Genomic DNA, 15,825 nt, shown 5'->3' with positions numbered 1-15,825 from the left:
AAACAAGATATAGATATTATGAACATCTCACTTAGGAGGTCAAAGGTGTCTCCACCATCTTCTGTAATATAGGCGTGTTTGGTGTCTAACTGGCAATTTTCCATACATTAGTGTAACCACTTTTAAGGAAGGTAACCCTATCACACCAGAAATTATGGAATATGAATTGAGTTTCGTTTTGGTAAAACAGACTCACAGATGTGTATTGCTCAGGCTATTCTCCAGACTGTTTGTAACCCACCATATATGACAGGCCTCATTAGGAGTCCCTTGCAGACCTTGGTAACAGGGATTTCATTACACCTCTACATTACATCATAGCTGGTCTGTTCTGCCAATGGTGCTTCAAGCAGCTCTGTGGTTTATAAAATGTGTCAGGTTTTCTTCCCACCACAGACGTGAGATTTAAATCTGACAACTTCTGTTACAGACCACCACCCATCTAGGCCTTCCTGCACTACCCTCAACACCCCCAGTAGATGGGCTGCTCTCCTGTCTATTAGGGGTAATGATGACATCTAGGGCTGAGACTGACACCTCTGAGTTCATCACCCGCACTTCACCCAACAAAGAAAAGTTGCCTGCCAAAACAGAGAGTTGGCCTTCCTATTCTGTGAGCCCCTAGCATTCCCTCTAACTACATTAAACCATCTTCCTAACCAATTATCCCGACTAACCCCTCCCTACTCAATTATCCTGACTAATCCCTCCACCCTGCCTATCCAATCATCCTGTTTAATCCCTCCACCCTCCCTACTAAATTATCCAGTTTAACCCCTTCACCCTCCCTACCCAATCATCCCGACTAATACTTTCATCCTACCTACCCAATCATCCTGACTAACTCCTCCACCCTCCCTATCCAATAATCCTGACTAACTCTTCCACCCTCCCTATCCAATCAGCCTGACTAACTACCCTTCTTACCCAGTCATTCCAACTAACCCCTCCACTCTCCCTACCCAATCATCCTAGCCCCTCCATCCTACCTACCTAATCATCCTTACTAACCCCTCCACCCTCCCTATCCAATTACCCTTCCTAACCACTCCACCCTCCCTATCCAATCCCCCACCTAACCCTTCGACCCTCCCTACCCAATTATTCCGACTAACCACTCCACCCTCCCTATCCAATCATTCTAACCCCTCCATCCTTCCTACATAATCATCCTTACTAACCTCTCCACCCTCCCGACCCAATCACCCTGCCTAACCCCTCCACCTTCCCTACCCAATTATTCCAACTAACCTCTCCACCCTCCTGACCTAATCACATCAACTAAACTCTCCACCCTCCCTACCAATCATCCCAACTAAACCCTCCACCCTCCACATTCAATCTTCTCGACTAACCCTTCCACCCTCCCTACCTATTCATCCTGACTAACCCCTCCACCCTCCCCACCCAGTCATCCCAACTAACCCTTTCATCCTACCTACCCAATCATCCCAGCTAACCCATCCACCCTCTAATACCCTCTATATCCTCCAGTACCCTCCATATCCTGCAATACCCTCCATATCCTTCAATACCTTCAATATCTTTCAATACCCTCCATATCCTCCAATACCCTCCATATCCTCCAATACCAGCCATGTCCTCTAATAACTTTCATATGCCCTAATACCCTCTATATCCTCCAATACCTTCTAGATACTTCAATACCCTCCATATCCAACAAAACCCTCCATATCCTCCAGGTGCTTTATTATCCTCCTTATCCTCCTATACCGTCCATAGCCTCCAGATACTTCAATACAATCTATATCCTCAAATACCCTACAGATACATGATTACCCACCACATCCTTCAATACACTTCACCTCTTCCAATACTGTTCAAATCCACCAGTACACTTCAAATTCTCTACATCCTCTAATACCCTTCACATCCTCCAATGCCATGCACATTCTACAAATCCTCCATTACCCTTCACATCCTTCAATACCCTTCACACCCTCCAAATCCTCAAATACCCCACATATCACCCATTCCCCTTCACATCCTCCAGTACCCTCCCCATCCTTCAATACCATCCACATTTGTCAATACCACCAACCTCTTCTATACTCCTCCAGTCCTCTCTACATCTTCCCAACCCCCCTCCACATCTTCCAACACTTTCTACAGTATCCAATACTCTCCACATCCTGTTTACTCTCTCCACTTCTTCCAATACTTTCCACATCCACCAACACTTTGCACATCCACCAATAGCCTCCACACCCTCCAATACCCTCCACAACCTCCAAAACTTTGCTCATTATTTTTACCCTCCACATCAAATACCCTTAACATCCTCTAATACTCTCCGCATCCTCTAACACCCTTCACATCCTCCAACAACCTTCAAATCCTCCAGTACCCTTCAAATCAGATGGCCTTTACATCCTCCTTACTGTCTTCACATCCTCCAATACCCTTAACATCCTTTCATGCCCTCCACATCCTCCAAAACCCTTCATATCAAATACCCTCAAAATCCGTCTTACTTTCTCTGCATCCTCCGATACCTTTCACGTCCTCCAATACACTGCACATCACCCTTACTCTCTCCACATCCTCCAATAGCCATAACATCCAACATCCTCCACAACCTCCAATACCCTTACCATCAAATACCCTCCATATCCTCCAAAACTTTTCTCACCATTCTTACTCACCCATCGCATCCTCCAATACCCTCCACATCAAATATCCTTAACATCCTCAAATACTCTCCACATCCTCCAACACCATTCACATCCTCCAACACCCTCACATCCTTCAGTACCCTTCAAATCAGATGGCCTCCAAATCTTCCTTACTCTATTCACATCCTCCAATACCCTTAACATCCTTTAATGCCCTCCACATCCTGCAATACCCTTCATATCTAATACCCTGAACATCTGTCTTACTCTCTCTGCATCCTCTGATACCTTCCACATCCTCCAATACACTGCACATCATCCTTACTCTCTTCACACCCTCCAATAGCCATAACATCTGACATCCTCCGCATCCTCCAATACCTTTACCATCAAATACCCTCCACGTCCTTTAATACTCTCCCCTTTCTCCAATGCAGCTTGCACTGGGGAAAGTTGTTTCGTGGTGTCGTTAGTCAGGAAGGGGCAAATTCTGTAAATGCTGAGGAGGTGAAGGCGGTAAGATTTTGCCAGTGATTGGATGTGGGGCCCAAAGGAGAGGTCAGAGTCTAGTACTGCACCTAGGACCCTAGCGTGTGTGGAGGGATCAACAGTTTTGCTGTTGATCTCAATAGAAAAGTCATGAGGTGGGGGAGAGGGGGAATATTACAAGTTCTGCTTTAGACCGGTTGAGTTTGAAAAAGTGGTATGGCATCCATACTGATATGCCCCCCAGTGAATTTGTGATAAGTGAAAAGATTGAGGGGGTAAGCGGGGAAGTAGAAAGGTAGGTCTGGGTGTCATAGGTGTAGACATGTTATTGGAAGCAGTGGGAGGTTATCAAGTGGCCCAGGGAAGAGGTGTAAAGAGAATAGGAGGGATCCTGGGCTTGAGATTCTGGGTTCTCCCACAGAAGGAAGAGGAGTAGAGGAGATGGTGTTGTATGTGACACTGAAGGTGCGATGAGATAGACAAGGAGGAGAACCAGGAAAGAGCAGAGTCATGGAGGCCAAGGGAGTGGAGTTTATGGATGAGAAGTGGGTGGTCAACTGTGTCAAAGGCAGCAGAAAGGTCTAAGAGTATAGGTGTAGAGTAATGGCTGTTGGTTTTAGCAAGTAGTAGGTCATTTGTGGGAGACTGTAGGGGGTCGGGCAGGTTGTTATCAGGAGGGAATAACTCATACAGTTGTGGACAAGGCGTTCAAGAAGCTTTGAAGGAAACAGGAGCAGGGAGATGGGTCTAAAGTTAAATAAACCGGTGCGGTCCAGTGAGGGTTTTTTAAGTATGGGGGTAACCAGTGCATGTTTTAGAGGGGATGGAAAGGTGTCATTGGAGAGGAAGAGATTGAAGATGTGGGTTAGAAAGTTAAAGTGGTATTGAAGGCCCGGCTTTTTAAAAAAAAAAATAAACGTCATACTTACTTGCTTTGTACAGTGGTTTTGCAAAGAGCAGCCCAGATCCTTCTCTTCTCGGGTCCCCCACTCCTGGCTCCACCCCTTGACCAGTACCCCCCAATAGCTAGCCACTTGCTATGGGGGCACTGGTACGTGCTTGAGCTCGAGCCTGGCTCTATGCATCCATGAGAGACAAAGAGCTGAGGCTCGGCCCCGCTTCCCACTCTCTCCTTATTGGCTCACTGACTGATTGACAGCAGTGGGAGCCAAATGGCTCCCAATTCTATCTCTGCCAAAGAGGAGAGGGAGTCACGGGACAGCCGATACTCCTGTGAACATTGCTGGATGAAGATCGGGTCAGGTAAGTATTAGGGGGGCTGTGGGTGGAGAAGCACACAGAAGATTTTTTACCTTTATACATAGAATGCATGAAGGTAAAGAGCCTTCAGTCTTTACAATCACTTTGAGGATAGACCAGGAAAGGGGTCATAGTAATTGTAAGGGGACAGAGTCCGGGGACATGTGGTAAGGTCGGCCTCGGAAAGAAGTTTGGCAACTTTCTCAGCGGTAACAGGGTTGAAGAAGGAAAGTATTGAGTGTTGGACCAGATATGTTGATTGGAGGAGAAAGCAGGACACTAGAGATCTCACCACAAATTATATAATCGATTTTATTTTTGAAATGATATGGAGGGAAGTGAACGATATGAAGGGTATTGGAGGATATGGAGGGCATTGAAGGTTCTGGAGAGTATTGAAATATGTGGAGGTTATTGGAGGATACGGGGATATTGAAGGATTTGGGGGATGTGAAGGGTATTGGAGGATATTGGAGGATGTGAAGAGTATTGAAAGATGTGGAAGGTATTTAAGTACCTAGAGCGGGTGTCGGCAACCCGCGGCTCCGGAGCCGCATGCGGCTCTTTTTCACCTTTCCTGTGGCTCCGGAGCACACTGCCCACCAGGTGACAGGCAATAGGGTCGGCAAGCCGCGGCTCTTTTAATGCAGATCTTCTGTGTGCCGGGCGCCCGCTGGCAAACATTGGCTGTCAGGATGTAGGCGGGGCAGCCCGGATGTAGGCGGGGCAGCGTGACGAACTCCTCTCCTCTCACAGTCCGCCCTGAAGACCAGAACGGCGCGGGAACCCAGCGAGAGGAACGCGCGGAGCAAAGGTAAGTGAATTCACACAATATGGGGAATGAATTACTATGGGGGATGAATTACTACAGGGGGGATGAATTACTATATGGGGGATGAATTACTATATGGGGGATGAATTACTATAGGGGGGATGAATTACTATAGGGGGGATGAATTACTATGGGGGATGAATTACTATGGGGGATGAATTACTACGGGGGATGAATTACTATATGGGGGATGAATTACTATAGGGGGGATGAATTACTATAGGGGGGATGAATTACTATGGGGGATGAATTACTATAGGGGGGATGAATTACTATATGGGGGATGAATTACTATGGGGGATGAATTACTATATGGGGGATGAATTACTATAGGGGGGATGAATTACTATATGGGGGATGTATTTTCAGTTTTAAAAATGTTTCTCTCAAAATAAATTTCAATCGTGGTTTTGGCGAGATTTGGCTCAGTCGAAAAAAAAGGTTGCCCACCACTGACCTAAGGCTATGATTGTGATTATGACGATACACTGTGGCCCTGATTAACCCTTTGCTTACTGGGCCCTTAAACCCCCTTCATGACCAGAGCGTTTTTTGCAATATATGCAGTGTCGGATTTGTTTTAAATGTTGCAATGGTTTTGCGGCTCCCAGTCTTTTTTTCCCTCTCGGAAACGGGTCCAAGTGGCTCTTTATGTCTTAAAGGTTGCAGACCCCTGACCTAGAGGATATGGAGGGTGTTGAATGGTACAGAGGGTATTGAAGTATTTGGAAGGTATCGAAGGATATGGAGAGCATTGGAGGATATGGAGTGTATTGGAGAATATTGGAGGTACTGTTAAACATGGAGGGTATTTGAGGATATGAAGGGTACTGAAGTATCTGGAAGGTATTGGAGGATATTGGGGGGATTGGAGGAAATGGAAGGTACAGTATTAGACGATATAGAGGGTATTGATGTATCAGGAAGGTGTTGGAACATAGGGAAGATACTGGAGGATATGGAGGGCATCAGGATAATGAAAAAACAAAAAATGAAGGACCCAGCTGACTTTTAGGGCACCCATAAACACATATATAAAACAATTATTTTTTATTGATATGTACATTAAAAACCATTGTGTGTACAAGATTAAAAAAAAACCCCATCCAAGAGAGAGCGTAAGTACATGGATAACATCTGGAAGGGTTGGGTGTCACTCCCAGCTGATGTAAAAAATAAATATGTATAAACCTCAACTATTATGAGTAGTCATCCAGCACTACAATCCTGATAGGACTTGATATTAACACATTCTTGCTGGGGGTGGGACTGGCCCAGATCTCAATGAGCTTCTTGGAACTGGATTCTGCTTCACCAGGAGACCGGATGGAAATGTCTACTGTATGCAAGATATTGGGATGCTGAATAGTTAAAAGCCACCATCCCGACACCTACTCATGGGTAGATACCACGGTCACTCAAATTAACAAAGACAGAGGGGCAACCAAAAGAAAAGCCACAAAAATAGTGTCATCCATGACAACATATACGGAAGTAGATCTATAAAATCTTCTATAACAGCAATCACATATTACACATGGATCAGAAGTCTCCAGTATAGTCCAAAATGTGTTATGGGGGTGTAGTAGCTACATCAAATAGTGGTTCATGCGCTGGAAAAACACCTCTATGGGGCTTAACATTTTAAAGGAAATGGCTATCTTGACTTCTGTAAACACTGTAAGAGTAATACTCCAATATGTATCACTGCGAATACAGAGGATATAGAGGGTTTTGGATGACATAGAGGGTATTGGAGGGTATGGAGGGTAATGGAGGATATGGGAGGTTTTGGAGGATATAGGGGGTATTGGAGGATATGGAGGGTAATGGAGGATATGAAGGATATCGGAATATATGGAGGGTGGTGGAGGATAAGGAGGGTGTTGGAGGATATGGAGGGTATTGGAGGATATGGAGGATATATGGTATTAGAGGATATGAAAGGTATTGGAGGATATGAAGGGTATTGGAGGTTATGGAGGGTATTGGAGGTTATGAAGGGTATTGGAGGACATAAGGGGTATTGGAGGATATGGAGGTTATTTGAGGATATAGAGTGTATTGGAGGATATGGAAGATATTGAGGGATATAAAGAGTATTGGAGGATTTAGAAGGTGTTGGAGGAAATGGAGGGTATTGGAGGATACAGAAGGTATAGGAGGTTATAGAGGGTATTGGAGGATATGGAGGGTACTGGAGAAAACAGAAGGTATTAGAGGATAGGGAGGTTAATGGAGCATAGGGAGGTATTGGAGGTTATGGAAGGTATTGGAGGGTAGAGATGGTATTGTAGAATATGGAGGAGGATATGGAGAGTATTGGAGGATATAGAGTGTACAGGAGGATATGGAAGGTTTTGGAGGATATAGAGGGTGTCGAATGGTATGGAAGGTATTGAGGGTTATGAAGAGTTGGGGAGGGTATTTGAGGATATGATGCCTATGGAAGGATATGGAGAGTATTGAAGGATATAGAGGGTATTGGAGGATAGGAAGGGTATTGGAGGATATGAAGGTCATGGAAGGATATGGAGAGTATTGGACAATAGGGAAGGTATTGGAAGATATAGAGGGTATTTAAGGATATGGAAGATATTGAAAGATATGGAAGGTACTGGAGGACATGGAGGGTACTGGAGGATATGGAGGGTAATGGGGGATATGGAGGGTAATGGGGGATATGGAGGGTAAAGGAAGATATGGAGAGTATTGGAGGATATGGAGGATTATGGAGGATATGGAGGGTATTGGAGGATATGGAGGGTATGGGAGGATATGGAACGTATTGAAGGATATGGAGGGTATTGGAAGATATGGAGGGTATCGGAGGATATGGAGGGTATCGGAGGATATGAAGGGTATTGGAGGATATAGATGGTATTGGAGAATGTGGAAGGTATTGGAGGATATAGATGGTATTGGAGAATGTGGAAGGTATTGGAGGATATAGATGATGTTGGAGGATATGGAAGGTATTGGAGGATATAGAGGGTATTAGAGGATATAGATGATGTTGGAGGATATGGAAGGTATTGGAGGATATAGAGGGTATTGGAGGATATAGAGGGTATTGGAGGATATAGATGGTGTTGGAGGATGTGGAAGGTATTGGAGGATATAGACGGTGTTGGAGGATATAGATGGTGTTGGAGGATGCGGAGGGTATTGGAGGATGTGGAGGGTACTGGAGGATATAGATGGTATTGGAGGATATAGATGGTGTTGGAGGATGTGAAGGGTATTGGAGGATATAGATGGTATTGGAGGATATAGATGGTGTTGGAGGATGTGAAGGGTATTGGAGGATATACAGTAGATGGTATTGGAGGATATAGATGGTGTTGGAGGATGTGAAGGGTATTGGAGGATATAGATGGTATTGGAGGATATAGATGGTATTGGAGGATATGGAGGGTATTGGAGGATGTGGAGGGTATTGGAGGATGTGGAGGGTTTCATTAGGAACACATCAGGCAGATGATATACTTTTTTATTGTACAAGTCAGTATACGGTAATTGTGTGAATGCAGCGTGTCTGCCCTCTTGCGGCCGTAGAATAAACTACAGGCCTCCTTTGAAGAGTGACAATAAGTTCCAGTTTCCCTGAGCTCTCTGTGTTCTGTCATATCATGTCTGTCCGTCTGTCCTGTCCTGTCTATTCTGTCATTTCATGTCTGTCCTGTCCTGTCTATTCTGTCATATCATGTCTGTCCTGTCTATTCTGTCATATCATGTCTGTCCTGTCCTGTCTATTCTGTCATATCATGTCTGTCCTGTCCTGTCTATTCTGTCATTTCATGTCTGTCCTGTTTGTCCTCTGTTTTCAGAGCAGTCTGGAAATGATGAGGCATTGCTGACTGTTCTGCCTGTGAGGGATGTACAATGAATATGCAAATCCTGACCTGTAGAACACTGAGGGGCCCCTTATACCGCTGCCTCAGACCACTCCCCCCCTTGATTTGGCCCCGTAGATGGAATTGAACACATTCTGTCCTTGAAAAAGTCCTTGTTCCCTTCACTCAGGATTGGATGATTTATATCCATCAATATCATTACAGAGCAGTGAGGTCACATCAAAGGCCATATGGGGCTCACAACCCACCACTCAGAGTGTTGGAAGAAGGAAGATGTCTGGAGTTCTCCTTTATATTCTATAGAATGGCATGTAATAATAATGATGTTATAGTTCTCCTGTCCATTGTCCCCTGATGGCCCTGTGAACGGTCCTTCAATGCCTTCCTTATTTTCCAATACCCTCTATATCCTCCAACACCCTCAATGTCCTCCAATACCCTCCATATCCTCCAATACCTTCCATATTCTCCAATACCTTCCATATCCTCCAATACCCTCCATATCCTCCAATACCCTCTATATCCTCCAACACCCTCAATGTCCCCCAATGCCCTCCATATCCTCCAATACCCTTTATATGCTCCAGTACTCTGTCTATCCTCCAATACCCTCTATATCCTCCAATACCCTTCCAATATCTTCCCTATTCTCCAATACCCTCCATACCCTCCAATACCCTCTAAATCCTCCAATACCTTCCCTATTCTCCAATATCCTCCATACCCTCCATATCCTCCAATACCTTCCCTGTTCTTCAATATCCTCCATATCCTCCAATACCCTCCATATCCCCCAATATTTTCTCTATTCTTCAATACCCTCTATACCCTCCAATACCCTCCATATGCTCCAATATCTCCCCTATTTTCCAATATCCTCCATATCCTCCAATACCCTCCATATCCTTCAATACATTCCCTATTCTCCAATACCCTCCATATGCTCCAATACTTTCTCTATTCTCCAATACCCTCCATATCCTCCGATACCCTCCATATCCTCCAATACCCTCTATATCCTCCAATACCCTCCATGTCCTCCAATACCCTCCCTATTCTCCAATACCCTCCATATCCTCTGGTACCTTCCATATCCTCCAATACCCTCTATATCCTCCAATACCCTCCATGTCCTCCAATACCCTCCCTATTCTCCAATACCCTCCATATGCTCCAATACCCTCCCTATTCTCCAATATCCTCCATATGCTCCAATACTTTCTCTATTCTCCAATATCCTCCATATGCTCCAATACTTTCTCTATTCTCCAATACCCTCCATATGCTCCAATACTTTCTCTATTCTCCAATATCCTCCGTATCCTCCAATACCTTCCATATTCTCCAATACCCTCCACATCCTCCAATACCCTCCATATCTTCCAATAACCTCCACATCCTCCATCACCCTCCATATCCTCTAGTAACCTCCACATCCTCCAACACCCTCCATATTATTATAAAAACAAGATCAGTATAATTTGTGCTGAGATCTCCAGTGTCCAGCTTTTTCCTCCAACCCAAAACCCACCACTCACAGTGCTGGAAGAAGGAAGATCTCTGGAGTTCTCCTTTATATTCTATAGAATCACATGTAATAATGATGATGTCATAGTTCTCCTGTCCATTGTCCCCTGATGGTCCTGTGGATGGTAAAGTGCAGCTCTATATTCTCCAATACTCTTCATATCCCACAATACCTTCCATATCCTCCAATACCCTCCATTTCCTCCAACACCTTCTAAATCCTCCAATACTCTTCATATCATCCAATACCCTTTATATTGTGCAAAAACCTCCATATCCTCCAATATCCCCTATGTCCTCCAATACCCTCCATAACCTCCAATACCCTTCATATTCTCCAATACTCACAGAATTTATTGGAGTGATGTCGCTAGGTGAATGATGGTGATGTCACACAATGTATTGGAGTGATGTCACTCGATGTATTTTGGTGATGTCACACAATGTTTTTGGGTGATGTCACACAATGTATTGGGGTGATGTCACTTGGTGTATGGAGGTGATGTGACACAATATATTGGGGTGATGTCACTCGATGTATGCTGGTGATGTCACACAATGTATTGAAGTGATGTCACTCGAGGTATGGTGGTGATGTCACACAATGTTTTTGGGTGATGTCACACAATGTACTGGGGTGATGTCACTTGATGTATGGTGGTGATGTCACACAATGTATTGGGGTGATGTCACTTGATGTATGGTGGTGATGTCACACAATGTATTGGGGTGATGTCACTCGATGTATGGTGGTAATGTCACACAATGTATCGGGTTGAAATCACAAGGTGAATCTGGGTGATCGGCTTTATTTCTCCCATACTGCCAATATTCTGCATTCGCTGTGTTCGCCATTTTCCTCGCACAGTTTATTGATTGGCTGATGGGAGAATATAGAACTAATGGCAGTCTGGCCCCTCGATGGAGATGACATTCTCCGTTATTTATAGACCCCTCACAGCCCACTCAGCACAATCTATAATCTGAGCTATCGATTGGCTGCTGCTTGCTGACAAATGCTCGGTCCCCGGGGGCCACACTGCATTATACCCAGATCACAACACATGTAATCAATGATTAGAGAGGAGCACAGCCCCATCCCCCCAAAGATGTAATGGGAGCTGGAAATAGTGGGATAGCTGGGAATACTGGGGGAGCAGTGGGAACTGGGAGGCACAGCGGGAGCTGGGAGCTGTGGAGATGTTTGGGGGGTGGGATAGGAGCACTGGGGGAACAGGAGGAGCTGGAAGCACTGGGTGCACTGTGGGAACTGGGAGCACTGGGGATACAGGGGGAGCTGGGAGTACTGGGGGTGCAGGGGGAGCTGGGAGTACTGGGGCAGAGAGGGAGCTGGGAACACTAGGGGTGCAGAGGAAGTTTGATGCAGTGGCGGCACAGAGGTAGCTGGGAGCACTAGGGATGTAGTAAGAACTGGAAGCACTGGGAAAGTTGGGAGCACTGGAGGTGTAGGGGGAGCTGAAAGTACTGGGGGAGCAGGAGGAGCTGGAATGACTGGGGGAATTGGAAGCACTGGGGGATTTGGGAGCACGGAAGAGCAAGGAGAACTGAAAGCACTGGGGGGACTGGGAGCACAGGGGGTGCAGGGGGAGCTGGGAGCACTGGAGGCACAGAGGGAGCTGGGAGCACTGGGGATGCAGGAGGAACTGGGAGCACGGGGAAGGTTTGGAGCACTAGAGGTGCAGGGAGAACTGAAAGCACTGGGGGGACTGGGAGCACTGGGGGCACAGGGGGGACTGGGAGTACTGAGGATGCAGGAGGAACTGGGAGTAGGGGGAAAGTTAAGAGCACTAGAGGTGCAGGGAGAACTGAAAGCATTGGGTGCACTGAGGGGACTGGGAGCACTTGAGGCATGGGGAGGGGGGCTGTGAGCACTAGGGGTGCAGAGGGAGCTGGGAGCGCAGGGGATGCAGGAGGAACTGGGAGCACTGAGTGCACAGGGGGACTGGAAGCACTGGAAGTTCAGGGGGAGCTGGGAGCACTTAGGGTTGGGAGCACTGAAGGTGCAGGGGGAACTGAAAGCACTAGGGGGACTTGGAGCACAGGGGGTGCAGGGGGAGCTGGGAGCACTGGAGACACAGAGGGAGCTGGGAGCACTGGGGATGCAGGTGGAACTGGGAGCACTGGGGATGCAGGTGGAACTGGGAACACTGGGAAAGTTGGGAGCACTGGAGGTGCAGGGAGAACTGAAAGCACTGGGTGCCCTGGGGGGACTGGGAGCACTGGGGGCATGGGGGGGGGGGAGCACTAGGGGTGCAGAGGAAGCTTGAAGCACTTGAGGTACAGAGTGAGCTGGGAGCGCAGGGGATGCAGGAGGAACTGGGAGCACTGAGCGCACAGGGGGATAGGAAAGCACTGGGAGTACAGGGGGATCTGAGAGCACTGGGAAAGTTGAGAGCACTGGAGGTGCAGGGGGAGCTGGGAGCACTGGGGGCACAGGGGAGACTGGAAGCACTGGGAGTACAGGGGGAGCTGGGAGCACTGGGGGCACAGGGGAGACTGGAAGCACTGGGAGTACAGGGGGAGCTGGGAGCACTGGGGGCACAAGGGGATACGGTGCTGAGGAATAAGATGATGTTTTCCCTAAAATTTTATTTTTTTAGTTTAAATGCTAAACATTCTTCCAGAATCAACTTCAGCAGCCAGGCCCTTCTCCCCGTCAGACATAAGGTAGGTCCAGTAGTGCGGCAGGCATTCGGTGCTCACATTCTTTAGGTTGCCAGAGGCTTGCCTTCCTCAACAGATTTTCTTGTGGCCAATCTCTGTGACCTGCTAAGAGGGATGCCCCCTTGCCCCTGACTCGTTTTGCAGGCACAGTGCAGACTGGTATGCTGATTACTTGCTTACATAGGGAGGTTCCTTCTTCCCTTCTCTAGAGGAACCTGTGCCTAGGCTCATCCTATGTCCTTGTCAGAACTTGGTCCCTGCTTTCCCCATACTACAGGGCTCACCAAAATGATACAGCAGGGGCTATATAAGACTTCTTTATTGCACAGATGGCCACCCAAATCAGGCTCCCCCAGGATAAAGTCCATGGCAGAGGACACCTTGGTGCCACAAGTGACCTCCCCCCAGAAGAAATTCTCTAGAACATGATTTCAACTAAAGTGATTTTAATGCCTCTTTTTAAAAAAATAAAATAAAAAAGACGTTTCTACCTACCTGCACAGAGCGGTTCTTTCCCTAACCTCCTCTTTTGAAGTCCCTGTCACTATTCCTTCCTCCTGGTGCCTCCTGAGCAAGCCATGTGCTATGGAGACAGAAGTGAAGATATGTTCCAGATCCGGGCTGTGTACGTCCATAGACAAACACACACCAAAAATCTCACTAGACCAGAGGGAAACAATTTGAGACTAACATCCTGTCACATGGGAGCATTTGAGGGGAGGTCAGGGGAACAGGGAACAATGAAGGAACTAGAAGCAATGGGAGGGCTGGAAGCACTGGAGGAGCTGGGAGCACTGTGGGAACCGGGAGCTTTGGGAGAGCTGGGAGCACTGGAGGAGCTGGGAGCACTGTGGGAACTGGGAGCATTGGGAGAGCTGGGAGCACTGGAGGAGCTGGGAGCACTGTGGGAACTGAGAGCATTGGAGGAGCCGGGAGCACTGGAAGAACTAGAAGCAGTAGGAGAGGTGGGATGACTTAAGGAGCTGGGAGCACTCAGAAAGCTGGAGGCACTGGGGAAGCTGGGAGCACTGGAGGAAGTGGAAGCAGCTGGGGAGGTGGGATGATTGGAGGAGATGGGAGCACTCAGGCAGCTGGGAGTACTGGAGAAATAGAAGGCAGTAGGGGAGGTTGGATGACTGGAGATGCTGGAAGCACTGGGGATGCTGGGAGCACTGGAGGAACTGGAAGCAGTATGGGAGGTGGGATGACTGGAGGAGCTGGAAGCACTCAGGGAGCTGTAAGTACTAGGGGAGCTGGGAGCACTGGGGGAACTGGAAGCAGGAGGGGAGGTGGGACGACTGAAGGAGCTAGGAGCACTCGGGGAGCTGGAAGCACTGCAGTTGCTGGGAGCAATGGAGGAACTGGAAGCAGTAGGGGAGGTGGGATGACTGGGGGAGCTGGGAGCACAGGGGGAGCTGGAAGTACTGGAGGAACTGAAAGCAGTAAAGGAGGTGGAGTGACTGGAGGAGCTGGGAGCACTCAGGAAGCTAGAAGCACTGGAGGAGCTGGGAGCACTGGAGAACCTGGAAGCACTGGGGGAGGTGGGAGCACTGGAGGAGCTGGGAACACTGGAGAACTTGGAAGCACTGGAGGAGCTGGGAGCACTGGAAGAACTGGAAGCAGTAGGGGAGGTGGGATGACTGGATGAGATGGAAGCACTAGGGGAGCTGGAAGCACTGGAGGAACTGGAGGCAGTAGGGAAGGTGGGATTACTGAAGGAGCTGGAAGCACTGGGGGAACTGGAAGCACTGGGGGAACTGGGAGCACTGGAGGAGCTGGGAGCAGGAGGAACTGGAAGCAGTAGAGGAGGTGGGGTGACTGGAGGAGCTGGAAGCACTGGGGGAACTGGAAGCACTGGGGGAGGTGGGAGCACTGGAGAAAGCTGAGAACACTGGGGGAGCTGGGAGCAGCAGGGGAGGTGGGATGACTGGATGAGATGGAAGCACTGGGGGAACTGGAAGCACTGGGGGAGGTGGGAGCACTGGAGAACCTGGAACCACTGGGGGAGCTGGGAGCAGCAGGGGAGGTGGGATGACTGGATGAGATGGAAGCACTGGGGGAACTGGGAGCACTGAAGGAGCTGGGAGCAGGAGGAACTGGAAGCAGTAGAGGAGGTGGGGTGACTGGAGGAACTGGAAGCACTGGGGGAACTGGAAGCACTGGGGGAACTGGAAGCACTGGGGGAGGTGGGAGCAGCAGGGGAGGTGGGATGACTGGATGAGATGGAAGCACTAGGGGAGCTGGAATAACTGGAGGAGCTGGAAACAGATGCCATCCAAGAAAAATGTGGAGAGGATGGAAGAAGAGGAAGAACAGCTTCATCACAGATAGCCCACTGCTGATCTCCCCATCCCCAATCAGGAACCCCCAGACTCAGGAGTACCTCTGCCGCTCACCTCATCACCTTTGTGTGTTTTGGCACCTGCTGTTATGTTCTTCATAATATAAAACAAATTAAAACCCGGCAGGGATCTCATTCATGGAGTCCATGAGAGACAGAAGAGACTTATGGAGGAATTCTCAGTTCTGAGTGGAGCAA

At 47.9% G+C, this 15,825-nt stretch overlaps 2 protein-coding genes across 2 annotated transcripts; both read right to left on the bottom strand.

Moving 5' to 3' along the window:
* Window positions 1-10,877: 10,877 nt before the first annotated feature.
* Window positions 10,878-13,654, bottom strand: LOC149431628 (uncharacterized). The gene is made up of 2 exons (XM_089665456.1): window positions 13,582-13,654; window positions 10,878-12,974 (listed from the first exon to the last, which is right to left on the bottom strand). The coding sequence occupies exons 1-2, from the start codon at window positions 13,652-13,654 to the stop codon at window positions 11,590-11,592; spliced, it is 1,458 nt and encodes a 485-aa protein (XP_089521582.1). The 3' UTR covers window positions 10,878-11,589.
* Window positions 13,655-13,983: 329 nt separating this feature from the next.
* On the bottom strand, window positions 13,984-15,691 carry LOC149431627 (uncharacterized). The gene has a single exon (XM_089665455.1). The coding sequence runs from the start codon at window positions 15,559-15,561 to the stop codon at window positions 13,984-13,986; it is 1,578 nt and encodes a 525-aa protein (XP_089521581.1). The 5' UTR covers window positions 15,562-15,691.
* Between the last annotated feature and the right edge of the window lie 134 nt (window positions 15,692-15,825).

The sequence above is a fragment of the Staurois parvus genome, unplaced genomic scaffold, assembly GCF_062004578.1.
Source record: "Staurois parvus isolate SC_StPar_1 unplaced genomic scaffold, SC_StPar_1.0 ptg002196l, whole genome shotgun sequence".
NCBI classification, from domain to species: Eukaryota; Metazoa; Chordata; class Amphibia; order Anura; family Ranidae; genus Staurois; species Staurois parvus.
This window is presented reverse-complemented; position numbering and strand designations above follow the sequence as displayed.